This window comes from Lipophrys pholis, assembly GCF_963383615.2.
Source record: "Lipophrys pholis genome assembly, chromosome: 1".
Classification (NCBI taxonomy): Eukaryota; Metazoa; Chordata; class Actinopteri; order Blenniiformes; family Blenniidae; genus Lipophrys; species Lipophrys pholis.
In genome coordinates this window covers 32,882,321-32,903,831 of record NC_137635.1, presented here as the reverse complement: position 1 = coordinate 32,903,831, position 21,511 = coordinate 32,882,321, and the positions used below count along the sequence as shown (strand labels likewise).

General features: G+C 43.7%; 1 protein-coding gene across 2 annotated transcripts; it reads right to left on the bottom strand.

Moving 5' to 3' along the window:
- Nucleotides 1–996: 996 nt before the first annotated feature.
- Nucleotides 997–19,577, bottom strand: eif4g1a (eukaryotic translation initiation factor 4 gamma, 1a). Of its 2 annotated transcripts, XM_080473203.1 has the most exons (32): nucleotides 19,165–19,577; nucleotides 17,181–17,307; nucleotides 17,018–17,104; nucleotides 16,786–16,818; nucleotides 15,721–15,741; nucleotides 15,203–15,382; nucleotides 12,954–13,053; nucleotides 10,641–10,786; nucleotides 10,302–10,394; nucleotides 9,484–9,556; nucleotides 8,467–9,387; nucleotides 8,287–8,375; nucleotides 8,012–8,195; nucleotides 7,737–7,870; nucleotides 7,488–7,607; nucleotides 6,888–7,271; nucleotides 6,534–6,680; nucleotides 6,197–6,433; nucleotides 5,881–5,985; nucleotides 5,298–5,585; nucleotides 4,976–5,093; nucleotides 4,782–4,884; nucleotides 4,289–4,617; nucleotides 4,033–4,154; nucleotides 3,670–3,842; nucleotides 3,430–3,555; nucleotides 3,048–3,129; nucleotides 2,848–2,946; nucleotides 2,370–2,513; nucleotides 2,175–2,256; nucleotides 1,921–2,061; nucleotides 997–1,845 (listed from the first exon to the last, which is right to left on the bottom strand). In XM_080473203.1, exons 2-32 carry the CDS (start codon nucleotides 17,253–17,255, stop codon nucleotides 1,664–1,666), a joined length of 5,118 nt encoding a protein of 1,705 aa, XP_080329329.1. In that variant the 5' UTR covers nucleotides 17,256–17,307; nucleotides 19,165–19,577; the 3' UTR covers nucleotides 997–1,663. The 2 variants fall into 2 exon arrangements, with proteins under 2 accessions (XP_080329329.1, XP_080329330.1); XM_080473204.1 differs by lacking the exons at nucleotides 15,721–15,741; nucleotides 16,786–16,818.
- Nucleotides 19,578–21,511: the final 1,934 nt, after the last annotated feature.

Here is a 21,511-nt window from a genome sequence, read left to right as displayed (position 1 = left end):
GCTCCAACATTTCTATTCGTCTATGGCAGACCAAATGAGGCATATGTCACTATTTCACGATGGGGAAAAAAAAAAAAAAAAAGTCAGTATTTTTCAGATGTAGCTTAAACATACGAGATGAGATCTAGAAAAAAAACCATTTTGGGTTTGTTGCAAAAACCAATGCAAGTATAGAAGTGTATATACACTGACTAACACCCACCTCATACGAGCCGTCACTGGAAGTCAGTATAGCCCAACAGTTAAAGGCAAACGACGTCACCACCTGGTCTACATGGTTAGTAATAAAGAAAGTTAAAACACAAATGTATGAAACACAATTCAGACAACTCTGCCAGCAACTTAATAACTCCTTTATTTGCAATGTTCCATTATCTCATGTTCCAGTTTCCGATGCAAAAGAAGCAATAATTTCTTAAATAAAGAAAGCGAAAAAAAATATTTACAAAATTCCAATAAAACTAATAATCAATGGATTATCTAAAGCACCTCTCTGCATCCGGACAACTGTGGTTTCTGCTGGAAAAGGAAACACTGCAATTACATCAGCAATTTATCGTTTCTGAAAAATAAAACAAAAAAAATGTTTTTTTTTTAATTATATATTTACAGAACGCTCCTGAAATGAGTTTCCACTTTAAGTAGAAAAGGCTTTCAGATGATGTCTGTTTTTTTTTTTCGTTTTTTCTGTTACTGTATATATATATTTCATCAAGTCAAATTTTCGGTAGATTTCAAGTTTCATCTGTGATTGGGTCATGTAAGCGTCCTCTGCAACAGCTCAGGTTTTGAGTACAGGAGAGGTAAAAGATGAGGAGTCAGTGTGGTTCACTACTGGGGATGGGAGAGGATGGCTTGGAGGAAGCATTAAGACCATCCCCTAGTAGTCAAGGTCAAAGGTCAACACAAGTCCTGTTGTTTCCGTCCTCTGCCAGTTCAAAATAGGAAACGGGAAGAGAAAATAGACCTTTGCTTTTTAAAAACTCCACCCATCAAATTAAGATTAGTTAATGTGCATATCTTTTTTTTTTTCCTTTTTTCTTCTCTACGAACATTTTATCCACGGTATCATTAATAGAAACACACTTCAGTCATGCTGCACACTCCAGTAAAGGACAAAGACAGAGGCGCGTCGGGTGCCGAGCACGCGTTATGGCGTGACGATGCCCAGATATCGGGAAGCCCACCACATCACACACCCTCCTGTTTTCCTCTCACAGATCACATGGGATGTTTTAGGCATTAGAATTGTCTGAACGACGAAGAAAAGCAGCCCGTTGGTTTGGATTACTGTGACAATTAGTTCTGTAGTGATGTGGGATACTTGACACCTTGTTAACAAGCAATCCTGCGGAATCAGTTTTCAAGTTTATTTCAAGAAGACAATTGCTGTGACAAGCAGGTGGGTCAAAATGGAGGCAAACGAGGGAGGGGAGGAGAGAAATGATTGTTTTTTTTTTTGAGTCCATCCCTCAAAAGAAAAAAAAAGAAAAAAGAAAAAAGAAAAAAAATGAATAAAGATTTATCCTCATTGAGGATTGATTTGAGTCTGCCTGTCTGGCAACAATGTCCATGACTTTATCCGGCGGCCTGCTGAACCCCGCCGCCTTGACAAAGGGGGCCAGGGGAGGCAGCGCCGTTACAGTTCGGTTTGTTTTTTTTTTTAGTCCTTGTCAGACTCCTCCTCGGGCTCGCGGAGCCAGCTGAAGAAGGCGGTGACTGACTTCAAGGCCACACCTTTGCCTGTCTGCTCTGCAGTGTCTTTGCTGGTCTCCCACTTGTAGAAGGCCTCCTCTTTAATGACGTCTTCGTCGTACAGGGCGTCAAAGAACATCCGCAGCAAGTCTGCAGGGAGAGAAAGTAGGGGTGAGAAATACGGAGGGAAAAGGTTTTCTTCTCAAGTATTAGCTGCTCACTCACTTGCAGGCTGCTCCATGTGCACCATGAGAGCCTGGAGAGCGTAGAGAGCCTGCAGCTCCTTCTGCTCGTCACTCAGGTATTTCTGCAGCAGGCTCGCCCTCTTCTTGATCTGGTCAGCATCCGCCTTGTAGGGGTTGGTACCTGGAACAAACAACAACCACAAACTCAACACTCTGTGTTTGCATTTTGTATAACAGGGTGACGGAGGAATCAGCTACGGCGGGAAACTAAGAGGCTGTACTCGTCACACTTACAAATGATGGCTGACTGGCACACCGATGTCATCAGTGCTCGAACGTACTGGTTGGAAGCAGTCTCCTCCTCGTCCAAGTTAGCCTTTAAAAACAAAACAAAAGAGGTTTGCCAACAGGTAACCCAATCAAAGATGTTTTAACGCTCACTTAAAAAAGCAAGTCTTCAGGCACATCAGCGGTGCCGCCGCCACTCACCTCCACCCAGTCTATGATGCACTCATTGTTGGCCTTGTCCTGCAGGAGTCTGTCCAGCTCTTTGCTGAGCTCCTCTGCACTCAGGACCGGCTTCTTGACCTCATCCTTCGACATGTTCTCTTCTCCCGTCGTGAACTCTACGCTCTGAAATATACAAAGAAATGTTTTCTTGTCAATGTCCAATAACAGTTTCAAGCCAAAACACCATTTTCTATTTGACATGGTTTAGACTTGGGGGGGTCTTTCTTGATGTTCTTTGGTCGTTATTAAATATCCTAAACTATTCACCATAATTTCCAAAAGACAGATGCATTCATGGACATCAATTCTGGACTGACATGTGACGAACATCTAAATATGTTAAAACTTAATTTGGGAGTTTCTAGTACCTTTGGCAGGGGTCGCTCGATGCACCGAATGAAACCACACACACGATTTGCAATGTTCAAATTCCACAAACCTGCAGGTTTGGACTTACATGGTCAGTGACAAACTTGTTTACGTCTTCATCCTTGGGCAAGAAATCGTTCCAACTCAGTCCAGCGTCCATCCACAAAGCGCTGACCTTTTTAGGGGTCTGATGAGAGGGGAAAATAGCCCATTGAGTGAATGTAGCACTCGAGTGTAATCAAGTGGCCGATTCAGAGCGCACACAGCTTCTGAGATGCATTTACATACCATTCCTTTGCAGAGCAGCTTGAGGATCTGAACCAGCAGCACGCCGGCCTTCTCTAGAGGCACAAGAGGCTTTGAGATCTCCCTGAAAACACAATTGCACTTGATGAAGTTTACTACCTCACAATTGATTTGATGTTTTGAGGACTTCAAGTTTCACATCATTTCCTGAAGAAAAATGTCCAATTCTTTCAGATACTGGAATAGAATAAATACTAACTCAAAGGTTTTGTTACATTGGATCACTGTGCGTTCAGAAATCCTTAACGCTGAAGGAGAATGAGAAGCGAGGGCCAGCGGATTGTGGTCAAAAATGTCGAGTTGTCAATCTGGAATCCAGAGGTTTTTAGCAGAGACTCGTCAATTTTGCTGATGTCCCTCTCACCTGAAGAGCGGTCCCATAGGGATGCCTCCCTCATGGAGTACAGGCGTGATAAGTTCCGCCAGGTAGAGCCAGATGTGAGGTATATCTATGGCCATGTCCTCTGCTACCTCCAGGATCTCAAATAGCCTGAAACAGCATAAACACAGACCTCTCAATCTTATTTCATCGAAAGACTTTGAGATCAAGTCAGCTGTAAGAAGATGCTGGAGATAGTGCCATATAGCCTTGTTTCATGCTCACCCTTTGTAGTACTGCTGTGTTGGCAACATCTCTGCCTTTACAAGTTGGTGCAGCAGCTGGCCCATGCGCTCCCGAGCGATGGTGCTGCGTTCAAGTGTCGACTCCATGCCAGTTCTCACAAACACATAGAGCAGTGAGGCACTATTGAGTTCTGCCACACACTGCAACGCCTCCTGCAGAATGAGATCAACAGTGTGTCAAAATGTGAAAACATGCTGACTGGAAGACAAAACACCGGCATTCCTTGACGCATGGAACCACGAGAATGACAGGAAGTGACATGGTTTTGGAATTCGTCAAGAGGAACTGGAACATGCCGTGATGTCTGCTGATGGATGCGTACAACATCGACCGTCTCCGTACCTTCAAGTCATTGATGTGGAGGTATTCTTCAATGATGGCATTGGACTTCTTCTCCACCTCCTCTTCAGTTAGGGAAGGTTTAGGGAGAGACGGGGGAGGAGTGGGTGCGCTCTCACGCTTGACTGGAGAAAAAGAGTAAAAAGACACCATAAAGCTGATTCTTTTCACTTGGTGAATTATTACATTAAAAAGATTGACAATTCTGTAACAACTACTGCTTTGTGGAATTTACTCTTGCTTCTTGGGGGTTTTGTACCTGGGACATCCTTGCTTGTAAGCCTGTCCCGACTTCCTCCGTCTTTACTTCCTCTGTCTTTGCTGCCGCGATCCCGACTGCCTCTGTCCCTGCTGCCTCTGTCCCTGCTGCCTCTGTCCCGACTGTCTGTCATGCTGGCGACCCGGCGCACAGGTTCATTTGAGGCCCGACTGTCACCCCCTCTCCCGCCACGCTCCTGTGACTCCCTGCTGAAGCTGCGCTTCGTGATTTGGCCGCCTTCGCGTCCCTCGCTGCGGTCGAATCTGTCGAACCGATCCCTGTCACGATCAGCCCTGTCTCTGTCGCCACGTTCACGACTGGAACTTGATCTATTGAATCGAAGTGAGATGACAGTTTAAAAAAAAATAAATGCAATTCATTACCATTAATTAATGTACAATAAAACTGGTTCCTCTTTCAACCAACAGGAGAAAAGCACAGTGAAGCAAGATGATTTCAAGTTATAGTGAGGATGTTCGGCCCTTGTAATTACCTTTGAGGAACTCTGCGATCAGAGTCTGATGACGACAGCAAGGAACCGGACTGCTGCAGGGCTGAGAAGCGGTTCAAAGTACTGGTAGCTGGACGCCCGGAGTCTAAACAAAAAACATACAATCAAATCAAACTTCTGAGACAAAATCAAAGTAAGCCAGACTGATTGGTTTTACATTGACAGAAAGGTTTTACCCTGCTCGCCACTCGCTGGTTTAGCTCCACTTCCTCCACTACTGCCTTTCCCCCAGCTGCCCCACATGCCTTTGCCTCCAGGAGCCAACAGCTGATTGTTGAAGTCCATTGCACCGGGCTACAGCAACACAAATTACAAGTCTTAAGTTCAACACATCAGTGTGCTATTAAACGTCACAAGTATATATTCAAGCTTTTAAGACAGTTTTATATGCAGAATAATAAAAAGGAAAAAAGTCAAAAAGTAAAACAAAGTAAAAGTTGAACCACTATATGACGGCACTAATGAGCTTTGAAGACCTTAGAAAAGTTGGGAACTTACCTTTGTGATTTTGCTCAGGCGGGTGGTATCAATGGGTCTATTCTTTGAGATGGGCACCGTGTTCCACCCTTCATCCTGAGGCTGGCTAATGCGTCCGCCTCCTGGGGTGTGGGAGCCCCGGCCTCCCATCCCCCCTCCCATCCTGCCTCCTCCCCCCCCACTCTCCTTCTTTGAGAGGAGCTGCTGCTGAACTTTGATCTGCTCCCGGTGCTCCTCCAGCTCCGCTTCTTTGTGGATCTGGTCAATAGTTTTTGGACCCTGGTCTCCTCTACGAGGTACCCAGTTATTCTGTGGATTGGAGAAGCAACGTCATCAAAATGTACCAACCAGTAAACTTGCACTTACAAACTGAATGAGTTTGAATCTCTTTACTGCCCTATACTCCTGCCGAATTTATGGGGTCACAACAAAGACGTCTTTTTTTTATTTTTTGACTCAAACAACAAATGTCCTTGTAGTGAGAAAATAATATGTTCAATCAATATTTTAATCAACCATCTGAACTAAAAAGGGGTTTGCTCCAACTTTTTGGTGATCAAAATAAACGCTTGATTTGAAAAGCTGCTGCTGCCGTAATATTTACCCTTCTGAGGTCCAAGACATCCTGCAGCATAAAGCGAATTCTGGATGAGGTCTTTCTTTCTTTGATGATTTTGTCCATCTGGGCGAAATACTGGTCCATGCGAGGCTGTTGTAGAATGGAAAGAATGGCCTTTATGAGTTATGGAAATAAAACCGAAAGGTTATACATACATACACAAATATATATCTTATATAAAACTTCTCCTCAGTTCCTCAATCCCATCACTAATCATCAGTGGCCCAGACACGTGGCACAAAATAAAAGTCATCACTGGAGACGTATTAGATGCTGACATGTTTGTTCTTCATGACGTTACCTTGGCCTTCTCAAAGTCCAGATCTTTGCCGATAGTGGAGAGTAGTCTGCAGAGACACTCCAGAGACTCTTCATCATGGTTCTTCAGTAGTTTCACTACGCAGTCATGCATGATGGCTTCAGTCAGCATCTTGAGCTTGAAAAGCTCGCCAATGAACTTGATATTGCCCAATGATCGGCGACGAGCCTGGTCTTTGGCCTCTTCCAGCTCAACCCTCAGTCGCTCCCGCTCCTCGCCCTGGTGGCAGATACAAGTACATCTTTGTGATTAGCGTCCGAAGTGAAACGATCACTTGAGCCACAAATCAGAATCACTCTTTCATACAGAAGTTTCGTACCTCTTTGGCAGCCTCCATCTCCTTCTGCTTTTTCTCAAAGATCTCGTCGTCATCCTGGTCCTTCTCAAATTCCTTCTGGCAGCGGTTGAGTAACAACTTGCGGAAGTTCACATGCACCCCTGGCTTGTCGGGGGTGGGGACTTTCAACTAGAGGAAAACAATGTATCCATTAAGCAGCATTCACACCAAACAAAACATTGACAGAAAAGAAAATTAAATATCCATTAGGAATTTTGAGATTCAAGTGAGCTCCTTCAGATGCTCAATTCCATCACGAGCATGCAGTGGCCCAGACACGTGGCACTAAACAGAAGTCAAGCAAACAAAAGAGGACTTCACGTCCACTTGACTCACCCCTGAAAGGCAGCGGCACATGTTGGCGTAGGCCACAGAGAAGTTGGGCTCCGAGATGGCTTTCTCAAAGATGAGGTCGATGGCTCCCTTTAGCCTCTCCTCGGTGTCTATCTTCAAATCGGTCACCTGTTTCATCAGCTCCTGAAACTTTTGTGGGGTCAGTTTGTTGAGGATGCTGCGAAGTCGCTTGAACAGCTCCTGCGTCTTTCCGTTTTCTGAGGTGTCTTCTTCGGTTTCCTCTGGGGCGCGGGTCCGGGTGACCTTCTTTGCAGACGGCTTCCAGGCCTTCTCAGCCTTGTTGAGTTGCACGTCTTCAGCGATGGGCATGGTGATTTTCCGGGGCTCTTTCCGCTGGCCTTGCTGAGAGCGACGTGGACCAGGAGGCTACAGAGACAGAATTGCATTGATTTAGTGAAAAGTCACATCGAACCTGATGATGAGCGTGAGATTTGGGTAACATTAGTGAACCTACTCAAAAATCTATAAAACAAGACAAACCCCTCACTACTAAATAATCAATCCTAGCTGTGGATTTTATGCAAGTCAACTAATCTTTGCCACAAATCAGCCAAGTGTCTAGAAAAGCAGAAAAACACTTACTGGGCCTCGAGGTCCTCCCACTGTTCTGGTCCCAAGGTTTCCCAAATACGAGGGAGTGAAATCAGGACCAGTGTTCATCAGTCGAGCTGGGTCAACCGGCCTCAGCGGAGTCTTGTTTACCTGAGATTAAAAAAAGAGAAATTGTGTGAGTTCTCCTCTTATAATCAGTGCGTTATATTTAACTGCTAGTTACGGAAATTGGGTCAATTCGTAGATATATGTAGCTCTTTGTTGCTGAAGGTCACCTACCTTGTCCAGGACGACGTCGCTGATGATTGGCAGGCCCTCGGGTTTGTGCATACTGGCGCTGCTGAACTGGAATCCAAGGAGGAACTCCCGGTCGTACCTCTTTTTGTCTTCTGGGTTTATCGGTTTCCATTGTTCTGATCAATGTAAGGGGGGAAACAGGTGTGAATGCAGAAGGTCAAACTAACTTTTTATCTTCTTGTGTGCCACAACACAAAATATCTACAGGTGTACTTTAAACTTGTGTAACTCTTTAGTTGTTGAATGTCATAACTCACCTGGTTTGTACTGGTATTTCTTTTCATTTGGCTCTGGCGAGGCTTTGGACCCGTCAGGCTCTGAGTTCTGCTTGTCTTCTTTTTCTTCCCAGGTCTCGTCTGGCACTTCAGCAGGAGGCTCGGCTGGAGCCGGAGGGTTGGCCTGAGTGGACGAGGGTTCAGACGCAGGTTTGGCATCCTGCTCCTGTAAACATGGAAAGGAGGAAAAGTATTTACAAAAGTGGCTCTGAAACCCTGTGTATACTTTTAGACAGATTATCTGAGCTGATACACACCTCAGTGAAGGCATCCAGGAGGTCTCCAATGGCCTCCTTCTTGTTGAATTCTTTCATGTTCTTCTTCTTCTTTGGCACAGACGTAGCAGCTTAAAGAGGGGAAAAAAATATGTTTATTACACTTGACACAAGGATGCTATGGTGTACTACCAAAGTAACAAATACAAGTTAAAATCGTACCTTGCATAGTAGATTCCTCTGGGCGGCAAACAGAGGCAGGAGCTTCTTCACTTTTTTTCTTCAACTCCAATTCTTCCTCTTTCTTCGGCTCCACAACCTCCTCAACCTCCTCCACCACCTCCTCCACCTCCTCCACCTCAGCTGGTGTTTCCGGTTTAGCCACCGGTGTGATTTCCTGAGATTGAGACGCATCGGGTTTGTCGTGGGGTGTAGTGTCTGTAAATGCCAAATCCTCAGACAGGTCTTCTGACTCCTGAGGAAGGCCGTTGGACAGAAGTGGCTCTGCTTTTTCGACTGGTACAGGTTCAGGCTCGGGGGCAGAACTCAGGTCAGTGTTCGGCATCTGTGGAGCAACAGGTTCTTGAAGGGAGGGAGGCGGCTGGGCGACTTCAGCTGCTGTGTTTGTTGCCATTTCTTCTTTTTCCACGTTAACAGGGATAACTGTTGCTGTGGCATCAGCAGATACCTCCAACTCTAGACTGGCCACTGGCTCTTCTATCTCCAATTTCTCCACCTCTTTTATTTCTGTTTCCTCTTTCTCTGGTACCTTCTCAGCAGGAGCTGGACTCGCCTCTGGTTCCTCCACTTTCAGAGGAGCCTCTTGCTCTGCTGACGGTCCAACAGGAGCATCCACAGTGTCACAAACGCTAGTGCTGACTTCACTCAATGCCTCTGGAGGAGGAGTAGTGGTGGTAGGGGCTGCTGTTGCAGGGAGGACTGGAGCCTGCTGCTCCTTTATCAATGGCGGTTCCACTTCAAAAGCGACCGTAGACTCTACAGATTGTGAAACGAGCTCAGTAGGCAGAGCTATTTGACAGTCTGTTTCCTGCTTGGCCTCCACAACTGGCTGCTCGTTTACAGTAGCAGGTGGTGGTGGTGGTGGTGGTGTCTCAGCACTAGTAGGAGGCTCTGTGTTTTCATCTGGACAGAATGAAACAAGCAATAATTACACTTTGAGAAAAGTTGGAATATGCAATCTGCGTTGTCTAAAGAACCAAGTCTGAAAACTGTCCTCACCTCTTATTGTCACTGCAGTGACAGGTCCCAAAACTTCACCGTTAATCTGTGGAGGACTTAAATCTGAAGAAGCCTGCAAAAGAAAACAAGTGTTAAAATCTTACCAAAACAAAAAAGTGTGGAAGACTATTCCATCATAAAATATACACACATATGAATTAGAACAAAATTTGATTGGCTCACGCTAAAGTTGATTCTATTCTTAAGTTTAGACTGCGCCACAAACAGAAAACTTTTCTTAGTCCATTATTACCCAAGCAGTGACTTACAAGTTAAGACAAACTAAGCACTATGCTCAGAACATCTGCACTTCTGAGTGTCCGTGTTTGCTTGCTTTGGCTTCACTTTATTTGTTCTGAAAAAACTGACAAAGGCCGTGCTGATTATAAGATGTTAACGCAAAGACGTAAAAACACACAATCACCTCTGTGAAAAACAAACAGGTTGGGGACTGGTGGGTAAAGAATTCTAAAGGAGTGCTTTGTTTTCCCTAACAATGTGTGCTTTGTTCATATAGACTGACTCAAACGCTCAAATGTCTGCTTAAAAAAAAAAAAAATTAAATACAAGAAATTAACAGCAGGGACATAAAGATCTATTGCTGTTTTAGGCAGGCTGACATTTAGTCGAGTCAAAACACAAGTCAGACAACCCTACTAACATACGTTTCAATAAAGCTTTCCATCTTCCACACAAACACTTAATGTCTGCCACTCATGGCACCAACGACAAATTTAATTTCTACAATACACAAACTACACCATTGTTCTTCAGTACTTAAACCAAAATCAGTCATGACAAGCTCCGGATGATCTTACCTGTGGTGGAGTTGGGGTTGTGGTGGACCTTCCACCAGACATTATCTCCTCTGTGATGTCACGGCCACCCTGGTTGGGATCTCGTATTCTTATCTAGCAGAAACAACACCGATGTGTTTATTTTCAACAACACCTGCAACCCACATTAATATTACAAACTGTATGAACCTATCGTGTCACTGCTGACCCACAGCTGCCACCAAACATGACAAATGGTATTGTTATTTTCACGTAAAAGGGAAAGTTCCACATTCAACAGACAGCACACTTTCTCTCCATTCTTTTTCTTTTTTTGGCCTCAGACAAGAGGTGCACGGTTCTTTTGTTGGGATACATTACCGGTTTGCGTTCCCTCTTTGGTGGGCCTTGTGACTGTGCCGGTGGTGGCTGGGGAGGCGGAGCTTGTTGCTGCTGTTGGGCGGGGTTTATCAGGACCGGTGTGGGCTGAACAGATGGGGTGTACTGTGGCTGAGCTGGATAGTATGCTGCAAAGTGAGAACGAAACAACAAAATACATCATAAAGTGAAAACAAACACACAGAAATAAAGCCCATTCAAGATTTCCATGTTGCGATCATTCAGTTGAGTGACTTTTTCTTGGGGAAAAAAATAGAATAAAATAACGGTTGGAGGGAATGCTTTCCCAAATAGGTCTGTTAAAATAAAAAGGAGAAGCATCTTGGATTGTACCTGAAAGTTCATGAGATGTTTATGCATTAAAATGTTTCAGCCGTTCATTTGAGTCAAGTCTTCATTTGGAAAAAAACTGAAAATGACTTTCTCACATTTGTCTAAAACATGAGCGCTGCACTGGACGCTTGCTTTGCCTTATATGGAGTGTTTTTTAATAGACAGCTCATTCTACACTCCGTGCTGAACTGTCATTCATTTATATTAAAAACCACCAGTCACTGTAAGGTTCATCCACTGGGCAACAGACAAGTTTAAGGAAGGTTAGATCATGACTGAGTAATATAATGGATCATTAATTTACAAAGACCTGTGATTTCTCTCTAAAATATATTAAAATACTTGTCATAGGCTTGTAGATTTTAAATTTTGCACTATAAACATAATCTCTCTTTAGTATATTTGTTTTCTTTTTGTAAAGGTTACTCTCACATTGACTTGCTTACTTCAGTCTATATGTTTATAATCTTACCTTTATGTTAATGTCAGACTTTAAATCCAACTCTAAAGAAACTTTGATTCCTTAAATTTTTTGGGAATATCATGCATTATCAATTTGAAAAAAAAGAAAAAAACTTTGGATGCAGGACTCTTTTAGCAGAGTGAATATAGTCTGATGTATCAATACTGTTCTGGCACTACATTTAAAAGTATACTGTACACATGCAGTAATAGAAGTAATAGTGTCAATATAAAAAAGTACAGCTAGATTTAGATGTTTGACCCGAGACAGTGCAGCTGAAACAACAGACAGGGAAGGCTGCGGACAGCCTGTCAGGAGCTTTATCTTGCATAATGGGACCTGCCCACTGTGGATTCTCTGCAAGTCACAGACTGCAGGTGTGTTACAGAAAAAAGGGGGGAAGAAGGACATTTATGGACACGGTTAGAGACGGGAAGTGCCACGGAAATTTCTGCCACTGAAGCCTGCCGACAACCACACAAGCTCTCTCTCACACACACAAACACTACTCACCGGGGTAGCGCTGGGAGGTGAGAGGAGCACCGTGGAGAGAGAGACGGCCGTTCTCTCGCCCGCCCCCTCTCCCCCCACCACCCCGCCTCTCCCTCGCAGCAAGAGAGGGCTCTGAACCAACGCAGCAAAGGAGAGGAAGGGAGTGAGGGACGGGAGAGGGAGGAAAGAAGGAGAGAGGGCAGGAAGAGACAGATGCAGAATGAGTTAATGAGAGGATCCAGAGGAAGCAGGGTGTTAAGAAGGTCCCATGAAATGAGAGACGCCCTTACTGTACTCTTATCTCGTGTTCCGGGCTGCGTTCTTATTTTCGAGGCCAATTATTAAATCTTTTCATTTACATAACTTCATAGAGAGATTTGGTTTTGTTCAGTGAACCGTTTAACTATGTATAAAAGCCGATGAGGGCAATTTGAATTGAACTCACCCAATCCTCCGCAGTAAGTTTCTCTACTCTAAATGGGCATTTGCAGCAGTAACACGAGACAAAAAAATTGTTTGGGTAGAATTATGTCCTGGAAATAAAAATAAATGGAGTGCGTTTGTCTTGCACTCTGGTCTCCACTATTTTTTGCTAATTATTATCCAAAACGAGGCTCCTTAGAGCAGTAAATTCAACCCAACCCTTTCTTCTGTATGCGCACAGACATTGAAGAAGAAATGATGGTCCCAAAGGCATTTCATGGAACCTGTAACGCAGTGTCAGGCGAGACTGCAGATAGAAAGAACATAAGCCAAAGAAGAACCCAGCCAGACCCCATGCAACTGGCAGATCACCACACGCAGCCGTTTGGACCAAAAGAAGCATTCCACACAGCAACCAGCCAAGCAAAACCAGGACACACACACACATACCAAAAGACCAAATATGTCAACATTTAAATGTAAATTGAATTCTGGTGATAAAGATTTCACCAACCAAAATATGTGGTTGTGCTTGGCCATTGCTGCAAGTACTAGTCTAAGAAAAAAAAAAAAAAAACCCTTACCATAACCGGGATATTCTGCAGGGCTAGTTCCTGGGTAGAATCCTGCAGAACCGCTTGTCACAGGATACTGCTGGGTAGGAGGCATGTAAGGGGCCCGGTACTGCAGAAACATGACAAGCAGTTCACTTGAGAGAGCGTCAGAGAACTCTATGCCATGGGGACATAATCAAGTGTTTGAAGGAGTTAATATTTCACTGTCAGTCAATTTGTTATAAACTATATTTCTTGTTTTTTCAATAGCAAATAACTACTCTATCAGGTCTTTATTAAACCATCAGAAAGAAAAAGCAATACAAAGTTTCAGATTAAATACATTCAGAACAAAATTGCACTGCAGACACAAACCCACAATAGCCTGAGGCAATATCACAAGCTGGCACAGGAGACACTTCTTTTAGATGCAGAATCAGTCAACTCTGTGTAGGATGAGTCATTCAACATTTTACATTCAGGCAAAATGAGGGAATTCGATGCGAAAAACACTACAGACTGAACAAGAAATCACTAACCACCACCATACAAAAGACATAAAACACTGGGTAAATGTAATTTTATGATTTGAGCCTAAACTGTTTCGAAAATTGCCTCAAATACAAATGACTAAAAACAACCCATAATGCAACTCAACAAGCTGAATGTGTTCAAGTGAACAATATCAATGCCGTCACAAGTAGGGCTGAACGATTTTGGAAAATAATCTAATTGCGATTTTTTTCCTCAATAATGCGATTGCGATTTAATATGCGATTATTTTTTCAAGGCTCTCTTCTCATGCATTTTTCAACAAACAAGCAACAAATCAATCTGTATTATAATAAACTATCAAATTTATTATACATAAATTGTTCTTTCTTATAGCCCAGGCTAATGTTAACATAAAGTCAAATGAAGCATGTGTTAATATGAAAGACAGTTTATTTCTCTTCTACTTCAATTACAGTTGTAAACTTACTAAATACTGTGACTTGCAGTCGTGTAAGCGTTCACCACAACAAGCCAACCGCTTGTCCATTGTGCTGATCAAAGCCGTAAACCCAGGCTTGGTCACTATACTAATGCAGGGCTTGACATTAAGGATCAAACAATTTTTGTTCCATTTGGACAATGTGGGGGTCTACGTGACATCATCATCTCATAATTAACTAGTTCTATCTTTAAAATCTCAGAATCACTTTATTAATTCCTGGGGAAATTATTTAGCAACGCAGCACAAACAGCAGTGTTTCCAGCTCGAACAACACAAATAATTGGGACTATTTTCAGGGAGTTTTGCGCGGAGTAGGACGCAGCTTCACAGCGGAGGAGTGAGCTGATCATTGTTTTGATGCCGCGGTCAGCGCCGTTGTCCTTGGCGAGCTGGAGTTTTAAAATGGTGACGTCTGTTGACAAAGCGACCGCCTCGCTGTACAACTGCTTTGCAAACATCCACCTTTCCGAATTGCTTTGTGGTGTTTTGAGCATAAAATCCATCCAAACAGCAACATACTGTCACGAAAAGTTGGATAGCACAGTGCTACTTCCCTAGCCTGCTCACTGGCTGCAAACTGTGGAATAGATTTCCTGACTCATTACCCCACGTATCATTGAGACCCGCCTCCTTTCAAATCCAGTCCAGTTTGCAGCCAGCAAGCAGAGCAGCAGCAGGGAAACACTTGTGGAGTCATTTCAGCAACAGTAAAGCAGACGAGGCTTCATGGATCAGAAATCTCTGCAGGCTGGATTGGAAATTTCCGACCCGTGAATTACGTTGATATCGGAACCCGATACCGGATCGGATTGGCTCCATCCCTAAAAACCACTGGCCCGTTTGGGCAAGGTGGGCAGATGCTTCACTTGCCCGAGTAAAGCTTTTCCCAGCCCCGGACGGTCGGACAGTCCTTAATGTCGAGCCCATTAAATGGGTATCATATCTTTCGCCATGAACTCCGAGAGTTATTTCCACCTGCCGTTTCGAATTATGTTCATAAAGAGTAATACTGCTGCTCTGCACCAATCACTCACGACGTAGATGTGGGCACATGACACGCGCAGGACACGCAAGTCGTCATGTGACCAGAACACGTGAGCAGTCAAATCGCAGCCCTTGCGATTAGAAAATCCTGTTTTATCATTATGCGATATTATCGCAAAGGCAATTAATCGTTCAGCCCTAGTCACAAGTGTCATGGCCCATAATCAATTCCCCTCTTGCACAGGTCTTTGCGGTGCTATGATAAGCCTGCACATGCGTTGCGGGGATCCGGACCGACCTGCCCAGGTGGGATGAAGTAGCCCTGAGGAGAGCCAGCGAAAGGCAGCTGCTGCTGGGAAATCATCATCATCTGCGAGCTGGTCGGGTAGACGTGTGTGGGTCCAACAGGGCGAGGGCCGCTGCTTGTCTGTACTCTTGGAGCACTGGCGGCCATGGTGGGTCTGTTCTGGTAGTAATTCTGCCAGAGAGATGAAGATGGGAGGAACAGAGAAATTTAGAGTGTATTGTAACAGGAGCAAACTTGTTGCTTTGTTTCTGTACTTAGTGTCTCACTATAATAGTTCTAACCCTGGTCTGAAATGTTGCAGCACTTTTACTTGTACGAGCGTGTCCTCTCGTGCACACGCCCCTAAACTCAATCGAAATATTGCATTCGTAGTACGAGTGTAAAACAAGTTTAAGTTTGAGCTAAAGAGAGAGCCATCCCTGCCTGCGACACTTAGGTTAGTGTAAGTTAAGGTTGTTCGGGGGGGGGGGGGGGGGGGGGGGGGGGGGGGGCAAGAGAAAAGCCGTTACCTGTAGCGCTCTGTATCCACCCTTCAGCCGCGCAACACATGAGCAGAGAGCAAGAGAAGGAGTGAGATTAGGGTGAGAATGAAGACACGAGACAATGAGGAAGGCTGAGATTGTCAAAGAGTAAGAAGGAAGAGTATGAGAGAACAGAGTGTCAAGCAGCCACACAACAGAAAGCGCAAACAGCCATTGAGGCACATGCAACCCGGTACAAGATTCCCAGTTCTGGAGGCCTCGCTTCTGAGCCAGAGAATCATTTTGAAGACTGCGTGCAGACACCGATATTAAAATACTCCTTTTATCTTTAACAAATATGTATATCATCGAAAACCACAGTGGCTGATTAGTTTGAGCCAGGGTCATCCACTTGGGGTTTTAATTAGCATGTAAGAAAATGCTTGAAATGATAGAAAAGTCCTTTCTGGTGTACGCAAATGTTTGCTCATGGCAATACGCCAACTTTTTTTTTTTTTGGCCTTGATCATTAACGTTGGAATGTGGCTATATTAGTTTTACTACCAAAAGGGGAACAATTTTGTCATAAATTAGGAAGCTACTGTTTGAACTGCACTTGACTTTGTAGCTCTGTGATCGAGCATGCATATCCAGCTTAACGTCACATATTTCATACTGTTATTAAACAGCCTTTAGAGATTTTATCAGACCCATGCTGCACTGTGCAATAAAACCACATAGTCAGCGCAGTAATTATAAACCAAGAATTTTTTTGTTTTAATCAAAAGGAATATTTGTTCACATAAGGCCACTTAAATCAACTTTTTTAAGCACAGAGATTGTCTGGAAAGTGAAAAAACACTGGAGTAAGGTCAGGATGTACAATTAATTGAAAATAAGGTTAATCCTGCTGGTAAAAACAGTGACTGAAAGGTCAATACATAGAAAGATGCATTTCCAAAGTGAGTGAATTCAATTCTGGAGACATAAAAAAATTTAAAACAACAACTGAGGTTTATCAGCAGAATGCTTAACCTGTGAAACCTGGAAGCATGCATTACAATAAAGAGAGACAGGGAGAGGGGGTTTAGAGAAAGTAAGGGGTGTTAGTACCTGTTGGTGTAAAGTACGGGGCCCTGCAGCAAACTGGGAGGACAGCAGAAGAGAGGGAAGAAATCAAGGTTGAAAGTGAAGGAGAGAGATAGCACATAGCCAAAAGCACACACGTTTCGCCAAAGCATTACAGCAGAAGAAGCCAAATCGGAGAGCAGGAATGGCCGAGTTCCCCAACAATAGCACACGTCGAAGAAAATTAAAGCTACACTAAAGAAAAAAATAAAGATACCTGTCTTGGCTGTTGTGCAGAGTTCATTTGTGGTGGTTGTGGGGTGGCAAAAACAAGAGAGGGAGGCTGCCCTGGACCGTAAGCGGCCTTGAAGAGAAGAATTGGTTACTCAATGTGAATCTCACCAGACTGAATTCAAGTATACCTGACCAGCAGGTCTTACCTGAGTCAATCCCGGGGAAGGGGCGGGGTTTGGGACAGAAGCTGGTCCCGTTATAGGCTGTGGTGGTTTGTTCATTTCACGTTCTTTTATGGTGCTGCATCAGGGTGGCGGTGTGTTGCCAGCCTTTCTGTAGAAGAAGAGAGCAACATTTCTTTTTTTTTGATATTTAGTTTTCAAATCAAGCATTGATCAATATGTGTAAATACATAAAGCATGATTCTCCAGTAGAAATGGCACAGGATATTAAAAACAAGATAATCACACACCTATCAGTTAGATACCCAACACTATACACTAAGACAAAAAATCTTGTATGACAACATCTAACCAAGCACCAAGGGTGTGGTTTGTGGTTTCGCCTATGATAACACCACCACCTCCCAAAACCCTTGTTCACTTTCGAATTGCCTTGCTTATGAATGAGGTCTCATGTGCAATTAGAGCAGTTACCACTACCCTCCTCAACTCTTTATGGAAATTTGTTGAGCTACTTTGGTTTTGAGAAGCTTCAGGGGAATTTACCAACTGGACACAAATGTTTTCAATAGATTAACAGTTTCAGTGTGTACATGTTTAATTTTTAAGAATTATTGATAAATGTAGAAAAAGTCTATTCCATTTTAAACAGTTTTCTGGCACATCTAAGTTTTAGATGCTATTTTATCTTCATCGTGTTTATCGGCTCTAAACAAATGGTAGTCATCCTGGATGCAAAACCGACATAATTTGCATGCTGCAGATTCACGATTCAATCGACACAGATCTAAATTATTCTCAGCTATTCAATCATCCCCACATGTCATATCTCGCGTCAATCCAAGTTTGATTGATCAATGGCCCCGCGTTGTTTCACCACATGAACCCACCACCTCAAATACTTCAGTTTACGCAAAGACAAACTAATCTGCACAATCTGGAGTGAATATTCGCAGTGAGAGCTAAGCGACTGAACGATACTTCCACTGGCAGACGTGTCACGCACCATTCACCTGGTTCGGTGGCACAGGAACCTCTCGTGAGCCGCTGAGCGCCATGCTGCCTTCAAACAGCCCAGCAATGCTGCTGCCATATGGCCGAGCAAGGAGTGGTGTCTGACAAAGTCATTCGCCACGATCGCACACTGCGATGGCTACGGGAACAGACCGGCATTATAAATTGGTCGAAATATAGTTAACAGTTCAAGTGGCCGACTCGCGTGGCTCCACTCCCAGTCCGGCTGCCGGCTAATGTTACGTGTCCCACTAACAGACATTTTACTCAGCTACGCTACGTGGCCGGCTCAACGTTTAACCTTACTGCGATTGAGGCTTTCGCTGCAAATTTCACCGCGGTTTTTTTCCCCTTTTTCCCCCCAAAACAAAACACAGGACACGGAGGGACTAAAATGAACCTGATGTTAGCGTTATAGAGCTCGATGCCGGTTTAGTTTCAGTTAAGCTATTGTTGGTAAGCTAGCGGTTTAGCCCAGCCCTGTCCTCCCGGACGGGCTGGAATTACAGGCCGACCGAGCTACAGGCTCAAATATAACCATTAATCTAACCAATATGTCTAAACATAACACGATGCTCTCAATACAAATTACCTTGGACTTGGATTGAACGCTTGGCAACAAGGCGTTGCTTAAAAAGTGCAGTGAAAGTGGCCTAAAGGCTGTGAAACGGTTAGCCTGGCGGCTAACGCTGCCCGAGCCTGTGATAACGGGTGGCCGGAGGAAGATTAACCGCCGGAGCGACTAATCAGATTTATCGACTTCCCATCATAATAACAGCTGAAAACAACGTACAAAGTTTAAATAAGTTATCGTAGCAACGTGGAACCAAGAGATTAGACGGGCTTCTCCATATTTCTGTATCGCTGAGTAGTCAACCGAGCGCCTGGGCCTGCTCATCCAGCGACCATTAGCCGAGTTAGCCTGAGTGCCTTTGACAAAATGATGCCCCGCTCGGCGAGCAGCGTTCGGCGGCGTCCGGTGGCTTCAACTCACCGGGAATCAGCAGTGTTCGTGGCGGGGCAGGTCGGGGACTCGGGTGGACAGCTCCTCGAGTTGTAAGTAGTGTCGTTCTAGTTTCTTCGTCCTCTGCTGAAGCAGGAAAAAGTGATGCCCTTCTTGGCTGTTGACTTAGCGGAGCTCGTATGCTAACCGGCGCTCCAACTGTCACTCCCGGTTTAAATCCCCGAAAGTGTCAGCGCTCGAAATCTAATAATATAGCACTGCGAGACTACTGCTGACTACTCCGATGGCCCCGATGTAAGCCTCTGGACCGGAGGTCCATGATCAAGGCGTCGATGGTGACGGATTGCCGGTTGTAGATGTACCGTGTATCGCGTTAGCGGCTCACAGGGAGGCCATAGTGCGATGTTGCTGCTGTGTGGAGCCGGTGAGCCTCCGAGAAGCATGGGCGACTTCCGGGGAAATTAAAACATGATGCTGCTTCCTGGGTCACGTGACGCTGGAGCGTCTCTGTCTTCTGATTCAATCAGCTCTAATCTACAGACAGTGCTGGGTCAGGAGAAACTCACTTTTGAGACTTTGTGATCGATGGTGCTTGCAAGTCTATAGTGGAAAGAAAACAAGATAAACCATGAGACCAAAAAAAAAAAAAAAGTCCCCCCACATTACCATGTGACTTTGTTGCATGATAATTACTTAAACAACATCGGTCTATTATGGCAAAAATGAGAATAGAATAGAATTTTTTTTTTCTGTAGCCAAAATGACAATCCCAATAGAGTAGAATTGTCCCGAAAAGGTGTGCAATTAATGGACCACTGAAATTTCATATTCAGATTTAAAACGTAGACTTTATTATGATCTGAAACAGAGTGTAAAACAAAGAGTTCACAGCACCCCTCACACTCATGGTGTTACATGGTTATAACAGAAACTGCACCAAGCAGGGTAAAAACAATAGGTGATCAAACAATAACAGAAACACAAAAACAGCAGGTTTGATTTTGATGAATTTAGAAAAAAAAACGTCCCGAGATATGGCATTCCATAATCACTGTGATCCATTTGTGATCAAAACAACCAGTGTTTACAAAAAATAAGAGTGTGGCGCCTTTCAGTAATCCTTCATACTCTTTAGTGGTCAGAAAAGCCAAAACTGATGAGACAACAGATTCAATCAAATCACAAAGTCTTTCTTGATCTTCTTTGTAGCTCAGTGTGTTGGATCTTTCTGTGATCAATCTTGCTTTGTGAAGGCTTATTGTCTTTCCGTGCTTCATCTGAATTTGTGTGTAAAACAAATGGAATGAAATGTGTCCGGTAAGCCCATGTACTGTAGTGTATTTTTCTTCATCATAATAGTTCGAATCTTAATCTAACCCACTATCAAATGATAGAAACTCAGTATTTCTTTGTGGTTATCGTGTGTGGTGTGGGATTTGTTATTGCTGTTGTCACTTTAAAGTTGGGTGGTTTGCTTCATCCAGGATTTTATTGTGTCATGTCAGTTGAAACAGACTGGAAATACTAATTTGATGAAAGTCAAAAACTTCGTCTGAAGTCCTATGTAGTATTATAAAATCTGTGTTCGTCAGAAAAAGAGGTTAAATGGTGAAACAACAGCCCCCCATTTTCCTAAAGACGTGAAGTTTCACTATAGGTCATTACTTTGTGTGTCACTGGCTCATTAAGCATTTCTTTGCTATCAATATCATTATTTTTCTCTAACTTTTCCTTGATCAAAAGGGCTTGAATTCTTGATCCACTCAGATCTCTAAACCATGAAGAAACACATACGTCTCGTAGCCTTGTTGAGACATAATATTGATAATAATGTTTACATTTTCCATCTATATTTGAGTGTTCTGTGAATCAATGAAAGTCAAATGAGGGGCCTTAAAGGGGGCCTCCTCGATCGTGTCAATCAGCAGCTTGAAAGGTTTGATGCACTCAGGCCTCACTTCATCATTGATTTCACAAAGCAAAGTCTACACTGATCACAAGGATGGATGACAATATCGTTTTGTATGAACTTTGCATTTGTTTTGCTATTTGCACTTTTCTCTTGTGCCCTAAAACCGTCAACCCCGCTAGCCTGCCCGATTGGCCTTTTCACTAACTTTTTTTTCTGAGATATTTAATGAGCTCAGACATAATGTTAGCATCCATGTCAGCAATAACGCTATCATTTCTTTTGCAATCGGTGCAAAGTCTATAGCTTGTGTGAAAGTTCCATAAGCACAAATCAAATTATACCTTTTTTTGTTGTGAAGTTCAATGTCGAAGACGTATTTAATTTGCAGCAGTGTTATTAAACTACTCAAAACGGCCACGTTGCATCTTCAGGTATGAGGTTCAGAATGTAGAGCAGATTTTGGGT